Genomic DNA, 16,244 nt, shown 5'->3' with positions numbered 1-16,244 from the left:
GGCTGTAGCAGGTCCCAAAACATGCTCTTCACAGAAATGTCTCTGTTCCATGAGGCACTTTTGACAAAGACATGCATGTTAACAAGGCAGCACTCGAAGATGCTGCAAGTGGATCTCACGAGCTTAGGTGGAGATTGCCCCCGTCCTGCAGCCCTGCTGCTGCACAGCCCCTGCACAGCAGCACAGCTCAGCTCCCACACTCCAGCACCGCGGGTCATCTCATCGGCGGCTGGGGGCCCTGCATAAGCAGCCTGGCTGTAACAGATTCCATTAAAACGCTGCAACAAAAGCAGCACGGCCAGCAGGTCGAGGGAGGCGATTGTGCCCCTCTGTTCTGCTCTGGTGAGATCCCACCTCAAACACTGCATCTGTCTCTCTGTCACTCCAACACAGACATCGAGCTGCTGGGGCGAGTCCAGAGGAGGGCCACACCGAGTTATCAGAGGGATGGAACACCCTTTCTGTGAGAAAAAGCTGAGAGAATTGGGATTTTTAGCCTGGAAAAGAGAAGGCTTCAAGATAACCTAATTGTGCCTTTCCAGTACCTGAAGCGAATTTACTGGAAAGATGAGGCAAGACTATTTAGAAGAGCATGTAATGACAGGACAAGGGAAATGGGTTCAAATTGAAAGAGAGCAGCTTTAGATTAGATGTTAGGACAGAATTAATTACTGTGAGAGTAGTGAGGCACTGGAACAGGCTGACCAAGGGAAGCTATGGATGCCCCATTCCTGGAAGTGCTCAACACCAGGCTGGATGAGCCTCTGAACAATCTGCTCTACCTGAAGGTGTCCTTTCCCATAGCAGGTGGGTTGAACTAGGTTATCTTTAAGGTCGCTTCCAACCCAAACCATTCTGTGAGCCTGTGAAATACACACTGGATTTTAGCCCGCCCTGGGCGTGAACCTCGGCCCCTGCTGAGGCTTCAAGCTTTTCCTTGCCGACACCGCTTCCCGGCGCTGCAGGCCAGAGCTCGCAGCGCGCCTGCGCGGTCGGGGCCGCCTGGTTGGAGGAGCAGAGCGGGGCCGGCCGGGCGGTCATGGCGGTGGAGCGCGGAGTGGGCTGGCAGCGGGGCATGGCAGCGCTCCTACTGCTCGCTGGGTTGATGCCGGCGGGCGCTGCCTCAGCCGCCGCCCTGCCTGTAGTCATCAACACCTGGGCATTTAGGACAGCCGCAGAGACAGGTGTCCCGGCGGGGCCCGGGCTGGAGCGGGGCGGGTGGGGCGGTGCTGAGCCGCGCCGCTCGGTGCCGTCGGGGTGCGCCCTGCTGCTGAGGGGCCGCCGGGCGGACCTGGGTGTTGGTGCTGCTCGGGGAAAAAGAAGTGTCTGAGGCGTGCCGGGGCTGATGTGTGGCCACAAGGAGCGGGATGTGATCTGGCTGCAGTCAAGCGGCGCTTGCTGCGCAGGGCCCGGGCTGCTGCTGCTCCCCCGCTGCCCCGGCACGGCTCAGAGCCAGCCGTGCTGCCCGCGCAGAGGCGGCGGGAGATGCCTCGTCCGGCTGGGAAAGGGTGACCCTGCTATGGGAAGGGACCAAGCCCCGGAGCTTGGCCTTCCCTCCATTTTCCTTGGTGCAAGCAACTTGTTACAGTTGCATACGGCGTATGTGATCATGAGGCTTCTTGAGGTGGTTTGCTGTGGCCAGAAAGAGCTGGCCTGTGTGCACCTGCTGCCTCTCCTGTGCTGGGTCTGTCCAGTGACAGGGCACCAGAGGCAGCACAAAGAGGAGTAAGCAGGACCTTAACTGTCTGTGGCAGCAAGCTCAGGTACCCTGGAAGATCTTGCCTGAGGTCCAACCTTGTGAAATGTCATATGTGCAATGCCTTCAGGCTCAGTGTATTCAAGTCATGTTGTTTGACACGTCTGTAATGTCTTACGAAACTACATCATGATCTAGATCCTGAAGAATAGAAGACTAAGGGTTGAACAGGAGTATATGGAGACTAGTTTCTTATATATCATTTCCACTTTGGTTTGGTGCTTATGTAGCTACTGATACAGGTTTAGACTTTTTTATTCTGCAGCTGGACTCTTAATAGTCTCATATGAAATTTTTCAGGGCAGGGTTGTTTTTTTTTTGCTTTTCTTGAGTTGTAAGTTTATTTTCTCCCTCTTTCTTCCCTCAGGAGGTTTTAAACAAGCAGGAATAAAGTAATGACTGGTTCTGGGCAGAGAAGGTTATTTGATATAGAGAACGTGTGATGATTGTTAGTAACACCTCAGAAGAAAAGCACAGTTTCTCAGTCAGAAACGCTAATCAGATATGCAAGAAAAAGAATATTTAGAAAAGTGATGCTTTACATTCTTTTGGTTATATTTATATTTTGATCTTATAATCTGTAAGTTACAGTGTGCTGGTTTTTATTACTTTATGTAGTGAATCTGCATCATGTCCATGTCCAAGTAGTAGTGGAAACTGTTTTCCCTAGTGACATTTAATTATTTGTGTTGATTCCAGCTTGGAGAGTGTTGGAGCTGGGAGGTTCAGAGCTGGATGCAGTCGAGAGAGGCTGTGGCCAGTGTGAGATCGATCAGTGCGATGGGAGTGTGGGATATGGAGGAAGCCCAGATGAAAGTGGAGAAACAACTCTGGATGCAATGATTATGGATGGGTAAGGAAACTGTATAGAGAAAAGAATGATCCCTGTCATTTTTAGCACATTTAAGTGTTGTTACAAAATATTGTTGCTGTGGGACTGACTACAGGACAAGTTAACTTGTAGAAGTAGGAAAAATAACATACCTGATTGGTGGAAGAGTAGGAAATGACTCCTCACTTGTAGTGCAGTAATCCAGTTCTAGATACAGAAGTTGCAAAACAGATGGTTTGTAGCATTGTTAGCTTTCCCTTTACATTTAGTCCATAAATATTTCGCTTTTGGTCTTCAATAATTTATTTGCTATTTAAAGCTGTCCTGATTAAAAAATAGTTGCAAGTGTGAGGTTCATGTTAAGAGTTTATGTAACAAAATAGTTACTCTGCAGAAAATATTACTGTGAATGGAGTTATTGCTACTTGAGCAACATCTCCAAGCCTGTGAAAGGAAACAATATATGTAGGAAGTTTTTCCCTACTGATGGGATGCCATCTGTCTCTGACATAGAACAATTAAAGCATTATGTTAAAGGAGCAAGCTTTTTGATGTAGGTGAGAACAGATTTTGTCTAATAAAAAATGTGCAGTTTTTCTTATATTTTTAATAAGTTTTAAATATTCCTTGTTTCCAGCAACACTATGGAAGTTGGGGCTGTTGCAGGCCTCAGGCGTGTGAAAAATGCAATTGGTGTAGCACGAAAGGTCATTGAATACACTAAACATACCTTACTAGTGGGAGAGTCAGGTAATTATTCCTTTAACTGTTTCCTAGTCAAACCCTCATTTTAAAACACTTCCTATTAAAACTGACAACTTTTAATCTTGGCAATACAGGTGGAAGAATTCCTTGACAATCAAATCATTCTACTCAAATAGTTCCAAAGTATTTATTCTGTCACTCTGTGTGTATGAAATAGGTTTATTTTTAGAAAGAAACAAAAATTGTTTTATGTATTTTCCACCAGCTTAACTGCAAATATTGACTTGTAATCTCAAGGCTTTGCTAATATCACCGATATCCAAGTTGTCAAAGATGATTTATTAAAAGACACTGTAGGAAATGTTAGGTGTAAATGGTAAATTTAAAACCATGAAGTAACTTTTTCAAAGGAATGGCAGAATAGACAGTAGAGTTACATTTCAATATTTTGGTACCTATTGGGCATGATTACTGTATTTCATAGTATAAAAATATTAGTGAGAACTTAAATGTGAAAAAGCTCATTAAAGGCTGTACTTCCAGGCACAACAAAAGAGCAACAGCAAATTGGAGGCTTATTTGGGCTTTTTAAATACAGGCTGCTGTTGGTAGAATAACACCAGCTTCTAAAAGATGTGTACATTCCTTGGAGGTATGACAGTGGTGAATAGGTTTCTTGGCTTTTAAGAAGCCTGCTCTGAGCCTACAACTGCTCAGAAAGAAATGTAGGGATAAGTGTGGAAGTTTACATCACAGCATTAATGGTGATTCAAGTGCTTTGAAACTGATAAGAAAACATAAAAGGTTATTGAAGGAATTAGTATGTACAGAAGTAAGTGCAAGAGCAATTTTTGATGGAGTAAAATGGGGTGATATTCAGAGGTGAGGATGCAGTTTGACAGGTCTGAACAAAAACACTTGAAGGTTCTATTTAATTTAAGCCAGTTGATCATGATTACAAGTGGCTTTGCTAAGAGAGATTTCACAGGTAATGCATAAAAAGAAATTAGTCAGGTTCTAAAAAGTGGAGGAAGAAATACTCCTAATACTCATTTGCCCATCATTGCTAGTTACTAAAGTATTTTTAAGTTTTGATCAGTAGAATGAGCAGAAAAGAGACAGAAAATGAAGAAACAGAAGAATTAAGGTGCTGATTTAAAATATATCTTCCAACCTAAGAAGACAGCTCTTTGCATAATGGAGGCATGTGGGCAAGGTTGTTATGCTGACATTTTAGTGTCAGTGATAACTTCTTCAGAAGAAAATGTCTAGCAGTAGTAGCAAAAGAACGCCAGGAAAGCTGAAGATTTATCAGAGTAAAAATTGGAGATGGTGTTTAATGTTAGTGAATTAATGAAAGCAGTGGAGAAAATGAGAAAAAATATTTCTTGTAAAGAAATGTGTTATTCTGGAAATTGGAACTTGGATAAAAGAAACTGTGGTTTTCTTTACCAGATGAAGATGAATAAAGAGAAAATACATTTTGAAACTTCAAATTGGCATATGAGAGAAAGAACGTGAGAGAAAGTTTATTTTCAACATAAAAATTTTCACATTTTACCAGAAAAGCGAACTGGAATAGTAGAATCTTTTCATATAAATGCATATAATCTCTGCAGGCATTTTTTATTCAAGATGCAGAATTGCTGAGGTTATTGTGTATTTTTCTCCCAATAACTAAACTACACTTTTATTTGAATACACTTAGAGATATAATCCAGGGAAGTCTGCATCTCCTAAAATTGCATTTATATGAGTGGTTGACACTAGAGAGGAAGAGGCAAGCTGTGGTATGCATTAATTTCAATGAGTTTATAATTTTAAAACATATGACCTCGACATTGTTCCTGTGTGTAAAATTTTAGTGAAAGTAATTTGAGAATTTTGCTTCTGATGTGAAAAACAGTGTTGGAAAATGTTGGAATGCAATCACACCTGAAGAGCTTTCACAGTTCTGTTTATTTTGAAATTTGAAATTTAGGTGTTCTAAAACCTTTGTATGGCTTAAGAAAGAGGATATATTACAGAATCACAGAATGGTTGATGTTGGTAAGGACTGGAGGTCTTCTGGTTCAGTCCCCCTGCTCAGGTAGTGCCACCTAGAGCTGGTTGCCGAGGACCATGCCCAGATGGTTTTGAATATTTCCAGAGATGGAGATCTGCAACTTCTCTGTGCACAGCCTGTGCCACTTATTGATCTCATTTAGAGTGAAAAAGTGTTTCCTGTTCAGAGGGTACCTCATGTTTCAGTCTGTGCCTGTTGCCTCTGGTCCTGTCACTGAGCAGCACCAAAAACAGCTTGGCTCTGTCCTCTTTGCACCCCTCCTTGTGGTATTTGTATACACTGGTGAGATCCCCCCGAGCCTTCTTTTCTCCAGGCTGAACAGTCCCAGCTCTCTCAGCCTTTTCTCACAGGAGAGATGTTCCAGTCCCTTAGTCATCTTTGTGGCCATTTGCTGGGCTGTCTCTGGCATGTCTATGTCTCTTTTACTGGGCAGCCCAGAACTGGAGCCAGTACTCCATGTGTGGCCTCACCAGGGCTGAATAAAAGAAAAGATCACTTCCCTTGACCTGCTGGCAGCACCGCTTGTAATTCTGTAGCCCAGCCTGCACTGTTACCAGCCTTTGAAGCAAGGGTATGTTGCTGGCTGGCATTCACCTTGCTGCCCGTCAGAACCAAACCTTGTCCTGCCAGGTTGCTTTATGGACACCGTATTGACCCCAGTGAGACACTGCTAGTTACTGGCTCCAGCTAGATTTCCTACCCCTGATCACAGCTCTCTGAGCTAAGCTCTTAAGCCAGTTTTCAGTTCTCACTCCCTGCTTATCCAGTCCGTACTTCACCATCTTCTCTTTGAGCATTTTATGGGAACCAGTGTCAAAAGCCTTACAGAAGTCAGGGTGGACAATAGCCACTGCTCTCCCCTCATTTACTGAACCAGTTATTTCATCACATTTTATCAGGCTGATCAAGCAGGACTTCCCTTTTGCAAAGTCATGATGACTATTCCTGATCACCTTGTCCTTCATGTGCTCAGAAATTATTTCCAGGGTTGATTGTTCCATTTTTTTCTCAGTGATGAAAGTGAGGCTGACCAGCCTACAGTTCGTTGTGTCTGCTTCTTGCCAGTGGTGTGGCTTTTGTTGAACAGATACAGATAACCACACTCATCAGTAAAAAGAACTGTTAAAAGAACTGCTTTCTCCATTTGTGCCTAAATTCTTTAGCCCAAGTCTTAAAAAACTAGCAATAAAGGACACATATATCAATGTATATTCAGTGAGGGATATTCAGTGCAGTATGATTACAAGTGAGGAAAAAAACTATTTTAGCTATTGCCAAGAAATTTTCTTGTTTGTCTCTAACAGGTGGGAAAGCCTCATGAACACAGTGACCTTTTTTCTTTTTGTTCTTGCAATACTTAGACCAATAGTCCAAGTAAACAAATTCTGTCTATTTGTTCTATAAGTTTCTATTTAATTGAAGCTGTCAGTTTAGTTTTCTTTTCCTCTTGAGTGCTAAGGTACTTTAATTGTGTCAGTTTTTAAGAAAAACAGAAAAGCAGTCAGGCAATAATTGAAGGCTTCTCTTAATTCTTGGACTGGATAAGTTTATTCAGTTGTGTATTATAGTGACATTATTATCAAGGATTGATCATATGAATTCAAGCATCTGAACCTAGCAACAGTATCTGTTACTGGGTTATATGAAAGGTATCTACAGCTAAAAGATGAAAGAAGAGTTGATATTTTTTCTTTTCCCTTTGCTTAATGATAAAAGTAATTCTTAGAAGTGTTGCATTCTTTCACTACTTGTGTTGGTATTTCTTTTGCTCCTTTGGCATGTACTGTATTAATTTCCAAAACAAGGAAACACTCACTTTTAAAGCTGCAAGGAAGAAGTGTAATATGATGTAAGCTGGTAGATTGCTTTCTTAAAATACCAGAGTTTTAATGGCAAACATGCTGCTATGTTATTTATATTTCATAAAAACTAGCTTTTTAAGGAAAATATGCCTCAGTTTGTATGACTTATTTTATTTCTGTGATCCACACAGCCCAGGCCATTCTTGCTCCACACTCTTATTTGTGTCCACTTGATTAACCGAGTTGAATTTGTTTCTCTTTTCAATGGGAAAACTTTGATGTTACTGCCTGTGAAGCAAGATTTGGCTACTGTAGTTGAATATAGCTCTAATGGCTGATACTGCTCCCTGAAGATGTGTTTCTCATATCCAAAGAGGATGTAGAATTTCTTGATTTCTGAAAAACACAACATGAATGCATTATCATAAAATACATAAAACTGTGAATAAATGAATGTTTCTCTTTGATTTTGTTCTTGCTTTTCAAGCCTCTCTGTTTGCTGTGAAAATGGGGTTTCCGTATGAAGATTTAACTACCCAGAAATCACTTTCGCTGTATTCAGAGTGGCTTAATCAAAGCTGTCAGCCAAACTACTGGAAGGTACAGTGCAGTGATGGCAGTGAAGGGGGGGTTTAGAAAGTCAGTAATGCAGCATTGCCTCTTTCTTTCAGCTTATACTGAAGTTAGGTTTTACATGTGAAGAAAAAGAAGTTTTGCTCATTAAACAGAAAAATCTTGGTATTACCAAGCACTTGGTAGACTTGGGGGTGTATGTATCTAGTTCTTATTTCTTAGATCTTGCTGGTTTTGACCTTGCTGCAGTAGTGTTTCAGTGTGGTAGTTATTTTTTTTAGTTCTTAACTGGGACAGGGTTTACCAAAATAAACAAAGTAGTGCACGTAATTTTTGATGAATGTATAAATTTCTGAATCAAAATCTGACAGTAGTAATTGAGGTCTTTAAATAGTTAGTTGAGAGACTTTATGCAGACCTGTGAATAGATCAGGTTAGTACAGCTGTCCATTAATCTTACCTGTTGTGGTGAACTTGACTTGTTGTTTGGATGAGGTTTTTTGCTTTGGGTGTTACAGGTTTCTACATGTTTGTACACTGGTTTGGGGTTTTCTTGACTAGTCAGTTGAGCAAAGGAGGGTCTTTAATTTGAGCAACCTAACTTTCCAGTGGGAAAACTTTTTGCTGTATAATACCAGAAATCAGTCTTTATTCATTAAACAAAATAATTTGTGGGATTTCAGTACATCTCTCTTGTTTAAATACTGGGCATCTGATTCCTGTATGGTAGATAATAGGTATTGACTGGGGTATTTTTAAATTTATCTGTATTGCATATGTTATAATATATTATTCATGCAAATCACAAACTAATTACAGAATGTGGTGCCAGACTCTTCAAAATCCTGTGGACCATACAAACGGCCTGAAAAAGTAACTTCTGCAGAACAGACCAGCTCACAAAGAAGCTTTCATAACCATGATACTATTGGTAACAACTTTTGGTAACTCTGATGCTGATCTTTTTCTCATTCCTCTATGGATTAAGTCATACTGATTTAAAGAAAAATGTTTCATATAGGAATTATTTCCTGTTTGGAATTATATGTTTCATATAGGAATTAATTCCTTGTTTCAGTATTCTATTACTTACATGTTAGAATGGAGTGCCTAAAAGTAGGATTTGGTTCTGGGCTTTTTTTCCAGTTCACTGCTGCACAGCTACTTGCTTCATTTTTTGCCCTTAGCTCTTGTTCATTGGCCTACTGCTTTTCCCACAGATACCTTGATATAATTATTTGGGCAGCTGTGGATGTTTAGAAAACTGATTAAGGTTAAAAATAATTATGTTTCTCTTGATTATAATGGCGCTGTCAGACTAACTTAAAAGGTCTTTCAGTGGTAGAAGAAATGAGTAAATGGTTACTCCTGTTGCCAAGTAAAAGCAGTGTTTGTCACACTCCTGAAGCTTATAAAACAAAGTTTGCTTTCATTTTTCTTCTATTCTGGCTTTCGTCTAAATCAATAAATTTCTACAGAAATAATATACTTAAGGTTAGCAGTTGTAGTCTCGAAAACTTCTAAGAGTTTAATGATGGAGGATTGTTAATTGCTAAGCCTGCAAGTTGATTAATGAGCAGATCATACAAAGGACTAAAGCAGTCCTTGATTCATGTCTTTCAAGGCTTTATAATTTGTAGTCTTGAAACATGCACTTTTTGATTTAATTTGGATTTTTTTTAGTTTAGCAATCCAGAACTTTTTGTGTGATGGTCTTTAAAATACAGAGAATTAACAAGTTGTTTCAAGTGTGAATCTTTCTTCTTTGTTTCTAGTTCATCCTACTAATACTCAATTAATAGTCTACAGAAGTCAGGCGACCTACCAAGTTCTTAAGTTGATAGCTAGCTTACTTCCTGGGTAAGCAGTCTTCAGTAAGTGCTGGAAAACTCAGGAATTGTGGAGTGTCAGGAGAGGGGAATCTGCTAAATACAATTCAAGAATTGATCTATGATTAAGTAGCCCTAAGCTGTTTTGTAGTAAATGATGGTATTTTGTATTAGTATTTCAAGTTCTCCCACCCCATTGTTTTATATAGGGAATGTCTCTGTGACTAGCACATTTTGAGAAGAGTCTTCGTTCAGCATGGATTTAGGGCATTGGTAGGAATTTATGCCCTTCCAGTCTTTTTTTGCAGTGGTCATTGGGTCAGTGCCTCTATATTTTTAGCTTCTATTGGTCAGGAAACTTTTCTGTGAGAAGTAGGTACTGCTTACTGAGGTCAGAGAAACAGAATTCAGCTCATCAAATTCTGCTTCTTGGCTATCAGTTTGTGCTGGAGTTTTATGCAGCAGTCATTCATGCCCTCTCCTGCTCTGTGGAGGTAAAGTCTTGCTCTGTGGAGAAGCAGCTAATCCCAAATCTGACTCCAAGTGACAATCTAAACTGCTTTAGTATGAGGCAGTGGCTTTCTTACCAGCACAAAATTAGCAAGGGGTAGGCCCATATGTACATTTGATTGCCTCTTGTGTAATTCTAGTTACTTTGGTAAGCAGTATGTCATCTTCTGCCAAATTTAAGCTTGTGCTTCTGACTTTATTTTTTTTAAATCTGTTTCAAGAACCATTTATAATTTCCAGACTTTGTTGTTCTGTTGGTATTGGTGCTCAGTGTGGACACACTGGGTGCTTGTTCTCTTCTGGTTAACAGAGGTGTGTATCAGGAGACAGTGGCTGCCTGGGCAGCAGTAACATATAGCTCTGAACAGTGTGGCACTCACTGTTCCACATTCCTTTTTTGCGCTCTTGTAATATATCCTAAAGGTTTCCAAATGACTTTTTAAAAGAACTTGTTTTCCTGAAGTGTACAACTCATATACTTCAGGATATCAGTAATTTGAATAGTCAGGGCATTGTGGTTCCATTTGATAAGCAAAGTGCCAATTAAATAAATTTGTTAGTAGTGTTTATGAATATGTTTTGTCCCTGTTGAAAAACTTAGGTATGGTTGTAATTGGTGTGAATGGAACCGTTGCTTCTGGGACATCTACAAATGGTGCAGTCCACAAAATTCCAGGGTTAGTATCTCTGATTTTACAGAAGAGCTTTTTTCCCCACCTTGTTTCCTGTGTTAAGCTTGTCATTTGGATAATGTAAATGTAAAGCTAGTATTAATGTAAAACATTAACCTTTAGATCTCAAAATGGCCTTGCTTACTTCTGTGCACTTGCTATAGATCTTATGAGAAACTGAGTAACTGATTCAGTTGCAAGACTGTGTGTATTTATTGAGGGAATGCTTGCTTTCAGCTTGCTTAATTCACCATATAGAGACAAAAACAGCAGTGTCTCAGTTGTGAGACAACTTGTAAGGCAAGGCACCAGAGAGACAAATAAGCATTTTGGAGAGGTGCACAGTCTCCTAAGAAATGAACATGAAATCAGAGCCCCAGGCTTGTATTTTGTCTTTGAGATACTTTTTCTATATGGTTAGGATTATTGTCTGTCAACCAAGTCAGACAACTTCTGGATTTAGCAACAAGTTATTGAACATATTAATGTCCCCAGCTGCTTACTGTTGCCTGCAGGCTAAACCTCACTGGCTTAACTATAGTCAATATAATAACAAACAGTTGTGCATTGGAGGTGGATTAAGCCTCAGGTCAGTCAGGTTATCACAGATCACTTTTATTGGTAGTTTTAAGACAAGACTTTTGACTTCAGTGGATTGACCTCTTTACCTGTTGTGTTCTCCTGTGGGTTTAATGCTAAGTCAGCTGGAGGCAGTGAGGCTGACAAAGTTTGGTTTTTATTTTCCATTGTTCACCACAGCCGAGTTGGAGATTCTCCAATAGCTGGAGCAGGATCCTATGCGGATAGTACAGCCGGAGGAGCTGCAGCCACTGGGGATGGTGACATCATGATGCGCTTCTTACCCAGGTTTGTCCTTAGGCCAGACTTTGTTAGATTTCTGCAGCAAAATGTAGACTCAGCAAATGAAGGAATTGATTAAAAAAACAGTCTGACTGCTGGAGGGGGGAGTAAAGGAAGGAGTGGAAGGGGAAACAACAGTAGCAGAACCAAGTTATCCTTATGATCTGTCTTAAGAGACTTAAATATCTTGATAACAGATGCCTTAATACTGCCAAGCTGTGAGCAAAAAGACAGCAGATAATGAGTATATTTTGAACCTGTATGCTTTCCAGCAGAACTGATTAGCTTTCTCCTCCAAAGCATTTTGTTGTGTGGGAAAGTATTGTAGAAAGGGTGAGATGTGGGTCTCCAGTTACTTGAGAAGTTTCACTGCAGCAATCTTTGTAATTGCATGTAATTTGAAACTGAAAGAGGTGTTTTAGTGTTGTCACCATGGTGGCATGAACTGTGTAAGATAATGGCTCTCTTCATGAGCATCCTTGTGGGTCAGTCTCAGCAGGAATGAATTATGGAAATCCATGCTGAACGTAATGGGCACTGATGCTTGAAGGATAATAAAGAAGTAGCCTTCATACTGCTCAGGTGACTTTTCTGGAACTCTGGCAGCTAAGAAAGCCTGTTAGCTGTTGCATATTTACAGATGTCATCAGTGAATTTCAGGCTGTTCCAAGCCAGTCTTGAAGTTCAAGGCAGTTGACAACTTCATGAATTATCTATTTTGTCATATAAGATCCAAGACTAGAAGTGAGTTGAGCTTTACTATAAGGTTAGTCAGTAAAAGCCTAGATTGCACTTTAGCAGCCTGAAGTGTTTCTCTGTAATGCTTAAAACATTTAGTGTTGGCAACAGTGGGTTAACCACCAGACTAGGTGGTTAATTACTAGTTCCTCATAGATTAATATATTTACTAATTCCATAATATTTAGATATTCCCCCATTAAAACAAAGACCAGAATTAACCTCCCAGAAGTGAAGGAAGAGTCAATTAAAGGGCAAAACTGCTAATATTTTCTGTATGCCTTCTTTGAGATGATAACTTCCTGCTGAGTTTTTGATTAGCGAAGAAATCCCTGTGAAATACAGCTTTATATTCAGATAGTTATCCTTAGATAACTTGAACCTATTTCATTGTAAGAACAAATCAAAGATAATAGGGAGTCTCAAAATGCAAGAGATGTTATTTTCTGCGGTACTTTGATAACATCCGTAGTTAATGCAATCAGTAGATGTCTTAGTGTAACAAGAGTTGGTCTTGGTATATGCATCTTTCATCAAAGTGATCTAAATGTTGTTTGCTTGTAATTTATGTCATGAGTCATCATTTAATCTTCAAGTCTGAAAGAAAATGGCAACATAAGTAATTTTTTACCTCTCAGGACATTTTGGAAAGGGTTTATATCAAGAAATTCCTTTAGATATAAAGGAAATTCATTTTGATTACTCTTAGAATTAGATTTTTTTTTTAATCACTTTGCAAAAAGTTTGAAAGTGGCTCCAAGTCTTGATCAAAACATGGTACATTCATATTCATAAAATAAAGAAAATGGGCACTGCAACATGTGTCAATTTTGATGTTTTCAGAAATTTAAATTTTTTGCTAAAAGATTTTTTTTAATGCTTACTGAATTCAATAATTTACCAGTAGTGGAATATTGGAGGTCAGTTTTCCTCAAGAAAATATGTTGACATTAACCTTTTTGCAAACTAGCAATTACTTCTAATGTCAAACTTAATCATGTAGTGAAAAATGGATGCCCCTAAGTCTTCAACTGCTCCTTGCAATTCTTTAACTGATCTTTTGCTTAGTCTCCTCTACTGTAAATGATTAAAGTTCACTCCTGGCTTGGGCTGCCACAGAACAATATATAGTATAGATGATATCTTGCAGTCCCTTTAAGTCTCGTTTTTAATAGCTTCTTATGTAGAACTTGAGTAATAATTGCCAATATGAAGTTGGCCTAAAAATTACTTATCATGTGTTTCTGTTATTCAGAGAAACCAGGGTCTCTTCTGTGGCACTTTAAATTATATAACCTGAGTGTGGCTAATTGTCTGGGTATGGGGTTGTTTTCTTTTTTTAGTTATCAAGCTGTGGAATATATGAGGATGGGAACAGACCCAACAGTAGCCTGTCAGAAAGTTATTTCCAGAATCAAGAAGTATGCTCCAAAGTTTTTTGGTGCTGTCATTTGTGCCAATACAACTGGAAGTTACGGTATGTATTTTGTTTTGGAGACAGAGGTGCTTGACCTTAACTAGATCGCCTAAGTACAAAACTAAAGGTGGATTTCAAAGAAGTCCTTAATTATTCTTTGAAGACTGCAGCAATACTAGCCATTCATAGCATGGAATGCTGGTTAGCAGGGCAGCTGTGTCCTAGTGCAGACTGGAGATAATTTTGTTTTGCATTTTGATGTCTTAGACTTTCACAAAATTTATGGAAGTATTAGCAAAACCCAAAAATACTTGCAACTTCCATGTGTTTTCCTCCACTGTATATGATTAATTTGAAGGTTTTTAAAAAAGTCTTCTTTGGCTTCCCTAGATATGGCATAAGGGAGGGAGAATGTGTATGTTAAGCATAGCATCAAAGCGATCTAAGAGTACTTATTGTGCCAGGTATCTCATTAGTGAACTCTCAGATCAGTAGGAAGTACAATTTGCTAATCAACATGGATTATTCAGTTAGACTGCTTTGCTTATTCTTTGATCTCTTACTTCCTATAGTTCTGTGTTTAAGAGATTAGTGTTGAAGGAACTCATTAAATTAACCAGGATTGAAAGAGAGATTTTCCTGACTTGTGTTAGTTTGAATTGTAGTATATGGGCATTAATTGCACTACAGCAGTCAGTAGCATTGTATTTTAACTTAAAAATTAAATACTTTCAAGATGTCTTGGGTTAAACAGATTGTAAAGAAATAATTATACCACTGTAGTAGAATTAATAACTGGATCTTTAGATGATAAAACACGACAGAGACACTAATCCCAAATGTAGCAAATTAGAATTTTTTTTCTTTCTTTCCTAGGTGCTGCGTGTAATAAAATTCCAGGATTCACTCAGTTTCACTTCATGGTTTCTAGCCCTTTGCTGAGTCGACCAACTGAGCAAGTAGTAGATTGCATTTAATTTCTTTTGACGTATTAGCATCTCAACTTGGAAGAGAACATTGCTAAGTCCCCCCAGTTGTTACTTCTTAAAATAGTTGTTTTGAGCATCTAATGGTTCTAATGGTCTGCTTGTTTTCCTAAGAACTGAGTAACCAAAAGTGATGAATAGTAACAATTGAACAGGCCCTTTGCCATTTAAAAATGTCTTTGTCAGACATCTGAAATAACAGGCTGGAAGTAGAACTGTGACTCTATGCTTTAGACTTGCGTTGAGAATATTTAATTGTCTTTCTAAGATGTACTCCTGGTTTTCTTGAAAACAAAACTGCGTGAAAATGCTGACAGGCAAGGAAGGGGTGTTGAAGAGTAGTGAAGACTACTTCAAAGCTTTAATGAAGAGGAAGTCCTTATGGACCATTCTAACTTGTACCACAGCAGCTGCAAATACATTTGAATGGAGAGTACATGCAAGCATTCCTGGTAGTACAGACCTTCAAGGAATTTTGGTTGACTGACTGGATGTGAAGACAATTGGCAATCTTCCTGTCACCTGTTTATTGTAGTGGAAATTACATTATGAATTGTAATCACAGTGATTTCCTTGACACTAATATGCTGTGCACTCACCCTGTCCTGTAGCACATTTACCTCTGCAGTGGAGCAGTTAAATACCTGGAGCGTGACAGTTAGCTACAGCTTCCGGTTTTGTCACTTTCTGTGGCTAGAGACACCAGAACTTCAGCATCTTGAGGATTATTCTGCAGATATTTGAAGATATTTTTGATCATTCTCTTAAATTGGTGGTTTGTTGATCATTTGATTGAATTTTTGCTAAAATTCATCTAGGAAATGGCAAAAGTGGGGAATGAATAGAAAGAATGTGTCTTGTCACTTTAATTATTTTGTCTGCTTAAATAAAATCATTGGGTATTAAAGCACTCCTTAATGTATTCGTACAGTTGTTTAGGTGCTTTTGTGTTGTGCCTTAGATTTATTCTTGCTTTCTGTTTCAAGTTGGAATCTTAAAAAGCTGGAAATAAACCATTCAAACTAGAATAGCTATGTTTAATGGCCTGCTATTGAGCTTCATCAACAAACTGATATATTCAGTGGATTCACTTCTGTCAGGATCCTCAGAGTATGTTGTGGCACGGTGTTCACTGCAGGCCACAGCAAGCTTTTGTCAGAGAAGGTCCTACTGAATATATCTCTAAAGGCTTAAGGTTTCTACCTGTCCTACCTTCCTACAAACCTTCTGCCATGGCTGCTCTGTCTTCAGATAACTTGGGCAGTCAAGTGCAAGTAGATTAATAAAATTGCAATAATTGTTACTTCGAAGATTGCATTGTGTCCTATGAACGTATAAGGTTCAGTAGTGGGAGCTGAGCAGTAATGTCTCAAATTGCTGCAGCTAAATCCTCCAGGATTCATTTCTGAAAGAGGTTTGGGAATATCCGTGGCTTGCTTTCTAGAGTGCTTGTGTCACTCTGTACCAGCTTGTGTATGCCAGCAGAAGTTATGAATGCC

At 39.4% G+C, this 16,244-nt stretch overlaps 1 protein-coding gene across 2 annotated transcripts; it reads left to right on the top strand.

The window, feature by feature from the left end:
* Positions 1 to 997: 997 nt before the first annotated feature.
* Positions 998 to 15,773, top strand: AGA (aspartylglucosaminidase). 2 transcript variants are annotated; one of them, XM_085058720.1, is made up of 9 exons: positions 999 to 1,184; positions 2,456 to 2,609; positions 3,226 to 3,338; positions 7,648 to 7,760; positions 8,553 to 8,664; positions 10,674 to 10,749; positions 11,503 to 11,610; positions 13,686 to 13,819; positions 14,636 to 15,773. In XM_085058720.1, the coding sequence occupies exons 1-9, from the start codon at positions 1,040 to 1,042 to the stop codon at positions 14,734 to 14,736; spliced, it is 1,056 nt and encodes a 351-aa protein (XP_084914846.1). In that variant the 5' UTR covers positions 999 to 1,039; the 3' UTR covers positions 14,737 to 15,773. The 2 variants fall into 2 exon arrangements, with proteins under 2 accessions (XP_084914847.1, XP_084914846.1); XM_085058721.1 differs by lacking the exon at positions 10,674 to 10,749 and having other exon boundaries at positions 998 to 1,184; positions 8,553 to 8,677.
* The last annotated feature ends 471 nt before the right edge of the window (positions 15,774 to 16,244 follow it).

This window comes from Lichenostomus cassidix, chromosome 4 (assembly GCF_008360975.1).
Source record: "Lichenostomus cassidix isolate B80296 chromosome 4, HeHo_3.0, whole genome shotgun sequence".
Taxonomy (NCBI): Eukaryota; Metazoa; Chordata; class Aves; order Passeriformes; family Meliphagidae; genus Lichenostomus; species Lichenostomus cassidix.
The sequence above is the reverse complement of the archived record's forward strand: the minus strand, read 5'-3'. Positions and strand labels throughout refer to the sequence as shown.